The sequence below is a fragment of the Scomber japonicus genome, chromosome 12 (assembly GCF_027409825.1).
Source record: "Scomber japonicus isolate fScoJap1 chromosome 12, fScoJap1.pri, whole genome shotgun sequence".
In the NCBI taxonomy this organism is placed as follows: domain Eukaryota; kingdom Metazoa; phylum Chordata; class Actinopteri; order Scombriformes; family Scombridae; genus Scomber; species Scomber japonicus.
This window is the reverse complement of record NC_070589.1, coordinates 35,379,915-35,384,914: the sequence shown is the minus strand read 5'-3', so window position 1 is coordinate 35,384,914 and position 5,000 is coordinate 35,379,915. Positions and strand designations below refer to the sequence as shown.

The following is a 5,000-nucleotide window of genomic DNA, read 5'->3' as shown; positions in this document are numbered from 1 at the left end:
AAGGAGTACTCTGATACTTTACTGCAGTAAAAGTATCAACACAGAAAAGTACAAATACTTCATTACAAAAAGTTCCTAACCCTAAACCTCTGCACGCAACATCCTCCTAAAAGTACTAAAGTGTTACTCTAGTTACTCTCAGGTGTCCGTACCTCGAACGTTCTCTCAAACCTCTGAAACTCTCGCAGTCTCTCCTGGAAACCTTCAGCCAGAGCGCCCCCTGCAGGACGAGACCACTGATGTTAAATATAATCTACATTTGTGTAAATATTAGTATTTCCTCAGTGCTGCCCCCTGCTGGCCTGCTGTGAGACAATAAAAGCTTTTAAATCTCTTGAAAGTTGAAATAAAGAATCCACATTAACAGTTAATTCAGTTTTTTAAAGCCAGAAACGAGTCGTATGAACACACAGAGCCGTCCCTCCCCTGTCTCCCCTGTCTCACCTGTCTCACCTGTCTCAGGCATGCCCTGCGCTCGCTGCATCCTGGAGATCAGAACTTCTTTAGCCGACACGAAGAAGATCCGACCGGCCGCCTCGTCCAGACTCACAACCTTCAGCTCCTCCGCCAGGAAGCTCACACAGCGGTCCAGGTGCTGCTTCCTCACCTGCACAGGTAGGGGGGGGGGGCAGAGGGTCACACTGTGTGCTCTACACACACACACACACACACACACACACACACACACACACACACACACACACACACACAGACCTCGTCTATATATTCAGGTTCAGTCACTGAAGCGTCCCATCTGTTATGGAGGATGAAGATGTTCGGTTTAGAGATTCGTTCGCTGACTTTATGGAAGAAAAGTTTCTCCTGCAGAAAAACACAAAACATAAAATATGAAACTTTTTTAATTAAATAAAATAATAATGTTCCTGTCTCTTATCCGGGTCTCATCAGGCTGAGCAGTGAAACCCAGACCTCCTTCTCTCCAGCTACACTCATCAGCTCCTACTGGAGGATCCAAGCTGTTCCCAGACCAGCAGAGATATGTAATCCCTCCAGTGTGTTCTGGGTCTCCTCCCAGCTGGACCTGGAACTCCTCTAAAGGGGGGCGTCCAGGAGGATCCTGACCAGGAGCCCAAACCACCTCCGCTGGCTCCTTTCCATGTGAAGGAGCAGCAGCTCTACTCCTAGCCTCCCCCGGATGTCTGAACTCCTGACCCGATCTCTAAGGCTGAGCCCAGACTCTCTCTGCTTGGATCCAGCATCTCATTCTTTGGGTCACTACCCAAAGCTGGTGAGCAGAGGTGAGGGGTGATGCTGCACCCATCCACCTGATGCTGCACCCATCCACCTGTCAATCTCATACTCCATCTGACCCTCACTGCGAACAAGACCCCCAGATACTTTAACTCCTCTACTTGGGGCAGCAACCCCCCCCAACCCCCCACCCCCCCTCCCCACCAACCCTGAGGGGGCAGTCCACCTCTTTCCAGCAGAGCACCATGGTCTCAGATTTGGAGATACTGACTCCCGACCGCTTCACCTGTAGAGTCCAACAGAACAACATCAACCACACAAAGCAGAGAGGTGATTCTAAGGTCCCCAAACTGGACTCTCTCCTCCCCCCGGCTGCACCTTGAGGTCCATGAAAACCACAAACAGGATCAGAGACCAGGGACAGCCCTGATGGAGCCCAACACCCACTGAGACCAGGTCTGACTTACTGCAGAGAATGTGAACACAGCTCTCACACCGGGACCCAAACGCTCACAGCAGAGACCCCGGTACCCCCCCTAACCCTAACCCTTCTCCAAGTCCACAAAGCACATGTAGACTGGATGTGTGAACTCCCATGACCCCTCCAGTATCCCTGCAGGGTGAAGAGCTGTTAGTTCATTAGTGTTGATTGATAAAGGCTCACCGTGTTCATCAGGGTCGATTCTGCGTTTCCAACCAACACGAAGACATCAGCGTCCAGACAGAACTTATCAATCCAGCTGTCCAACTCCAGAGTGACATCAGTGCCGGGGCTGGGTCAGAGGTCAGAGGTCAGAGGAGGGGGAGGAGCAGGAGGAAGAGGAGGAGAAGGAGGAGAAGGAGGAGGAGGAGGAGCTTTCACCTACCTGTCCATCAGCACCAGGTCGTCTCTCAGCAGAGCGCAGCGACTTTTAGGCCACAAAACTCTAACCAGACTCCCCGAATCCAGAGTGGGATCCATGTGGAGAGCATGAGCCAACTGGTTCACTGTCTGAGGAGGAGGAGGAGGAGGAGGAGGAGGAGGAGGAGGAGGAAGAGGAGGAGGAGGAGGAGGAGGAGGAGGAGGATGAAGAGGAGGAGGAGCAGGAGGAGGAGGAGAAGGAGGATGAAGAGGAGGTGGAGGAAGAGGAGCAGGAGGAGGAGGAGGAGGAGGAAGAGGAGGAGGAGGAGGGTGAAGAGGAGGAGGAGGAAGAGGAGGAGGAAGAGGAGGAAGAACAGGAGGAGGAAGAGGAGGAGGAAGAGGAGGAAGAACAGGAGGAGGAGGAGGAGGAGGATGAAGAGGAGGAGGATGAGGAGGGTGAAGAGGAGCAGGAGGAAGACAAGGAGGAGGAGGAAGAGGAGGAGGAGGAGGAGAAGGAGGAGGAGGAGGAAGAGGAGGAGGAGGAGGAGGAGCAGGAGGAGGAGGAGGAGGAGGAGGAGAAAGAGGAGGAGGAGGAGGAGGAGGGGGGAGGAGGAGGAGGAAGATGAGGAGGAGGAGGAGGAGGAGGAGGAGGAAGAGATGAGGAGGAGGAAGAGGAGGAGTAGGAGGAGGAGGAGGAAGAGGAGGATGAAGAGGAGGAGCAGGAGGAGGAGGAGGAGGAGGAGAGGAAGATGAGGAGGAGGAGCAGCAGGAGGAAGAGGAGGAGGAGGAGGAGAAGGAGGAGGGGGGGAGGAGGAGGAGGAGGAGGAAGAGGAGGAGGAGGAGGAAGAGGAGGAGGAGGAGGAGAAGGAGGGTGAAAAGGAGGAGGAGGAAGAGGAGGAAGAGGAGGAGGAGGAGGTGAAGAGGAGGAGGAGGAAGAGGAGGAAGAACAGGAGGAGGAGGAGGAAGAGGAGGAGGAGGAGGAGGAGGAGGAGGAGGAAGAGGAGGAGGAGGAGGAGCAGCAGGAGGAGGAGGAGGAGGAGGAGGAAGAGGAGGAGGAAGAGGAGGAGGAGGAGGAGAAGGAGGGTGAAGAGGAGGAGGAAAGTCAGGTGATGTCATAAGCAGTAATCAATATTCAATAATTAATGATCAGTAATGTGAGGAGGCACCATGATGCTCCTCCTGTCGTTGGACGCCTCGGTGGTGAGGTAAGCCTCGTCTCCGTCGGTTCCTTCGACTCTCAGGAAGCAGTTGGTCGTGTGACCGATGCCGCTGGGCAGCACGCGGTCCTTCAGCATGGCGTTGATCACCGTGCTCTTCCCGTTACTGGTCCTGGGGGGGTGAGGGGGGTGATGTCATCATTACATCATCATTACATCATCATATCGCCTCTGATATGAAGTATAATAAAGTATGTATTATATATATTATAGCACTGTTGTCTCTCACGTAGATGACATAAATGAAAATAAGCTTTAATGCTGAGGTCAGAGGTCACCAACAGGTGGCCCGCGGCCCGGACCTGGACCCAGACACCGTCCTATCCGGCCCGGACCTGCAGCTGATGAAATACTGAGGATTGTTAAATTCTGTCTTGGTGCGTTTCTATTTTAACGGGCGCAGCTTCTCCAGATATTACGGTAAAAGTGGAGCGGCCCTCTGAAACTCACAGACCAATGAGCAAAGAGCAGAGGTGTCAAACTTATTTTCATTCAAGGGCCACGTACTGCCCAATTTAATCTGATGTGGGCCGGATCATTAAAAAGATGGAAGGAAAGAAGGAAGGAAGGAAGAAAAAGAAGACAGAAAGGAAGGAAGGGAAGATGGAAGGAAGGAATGAAGGAAGGAAGGAAGGAAGGGAAGATGGAAGGAAGGGAAGAATAAGGAAAGTGGGCCGGATCTGGACCACGGGCCGCACATCCCTGGCATAGAGAATCTGCTCACATGACGCTCATCAGCCAATCAGATCGGTGCGTTTGGACCCAGAGAGACTCGACTGATGAGAGACGTTTGGTATAAAGTTATTAAATATGAAAGTTTAGAAAGTTTATATCCATCCATCCATCTTCTTCCTCTTATCCTGGTCGGGTCTCGGGGGCAGCAGACTAAGCAGGAAGCCCAGACTTCCCTCTCCCCAGCCACTTCGTCCAGCTCTTCCCGGGGGATCCCGAGGCGTTCCCAGCCGAGAGACATAGTCTCTCCAGCGTGTCCCGGGTCTCCTACCGGTGGGACGGGCCCTGAACACCTCACCAGGGAGGCGTCCGGGAGGCATCCTGACTAGATGCCCGAGCCTCCTCATCTGGCTCCTCTCAACGTCATGAGAAAGTTTATATTTAACTTTAAAAGTAACAATTGATTATTTTTTATTTTTCACTTCATTTAAGAAGCACATTCAGAAGCTTCCTGTAATGCACTTTATTTTGAAATGCATCTTTATTTGACATAATAAAAGAACAAATATGTATCTTATTCTTTTTTTATTCTTTCTTTCTTTCTCATCCTTTCTTATTAATTTATTTGACATGTTCAGTGAATTATGACTGAAGTCCTGCTGCCGAGTGTCTCAGCTCTCTGTTGCTATGGAAACCCAGATCTAAAATAACAATACAACTACACTTCAGAACAAAGAGTGAGAGAAGTCACTGCAGCTTCTCTCTCATCATCATTACATCATCCTGACAGTTATTACATCATCAGCTCAGAGAGAGAGAGTGTGTGTGTGTCTCTGTGTGTGTGTGTGTGTGTGAGTGTGTGTGTGTGTGTGTGTGTGTGTGTGTGTGTGTGAGTGTGTGTGTGTGTGTGTGTGTGTGTGTGTGTGTGTGTGTGTGTGTGTGTGTCTCTGTGTGTGTGTGTGTGTGTGAGTGTGTGTGTGTGTGTGTGTGTGTGTGTGTGTGTGTGTGTGTGTGTGTGTGTGTGTGTGTGTGTTCCTCACTGATAAACTTTATCTTTG

General features: G+C 51.3%; 1 protein-coding gene across 3 annotated transcripts in view; it reads right to left on the bottom strand.

The window, feature by feature from the left end:
- mfn1a (mitofusin 1a) overlaps positions 1 to 5,000 on the bottom strand; it is a 20,661-nt gene that overhangs the window by 11,245 nt on the left and 4,416 nt on the right. For 2 of the 3 annotated variants that reach the window (XM_053330547.1, XM_053330549.1), the window contains 6 exons: positions 3,220 to 3,382; positions 2,079 to 2,203; positions 1,877 to 1,985; positions 715 to 822; positions 445 to 607; positions 153 to 220 (listed from right to left, as the gene is read on the bottom strand). In XM_053330547.1, the coding sequence (XP_053186522.1) occupies positions 153 to 220; positions 445 to 607; positions 715 to 822; positions 1,877 to 1,985; positions 2,079 to 2,203; positions 3,220 to 3,382 (736 nt within the window). The remainder of the gene's footprint in view (positions 1 to 152; positions 221 to 444; positions 608 to 714; positions 823 to 1,876; positions 1,986 to 2,078; positions 2,204 to 3,219; positions 3,383 to 5,000) is intronic. The other variant, XM_053330548.1, reaches the window with a different exon arrangement.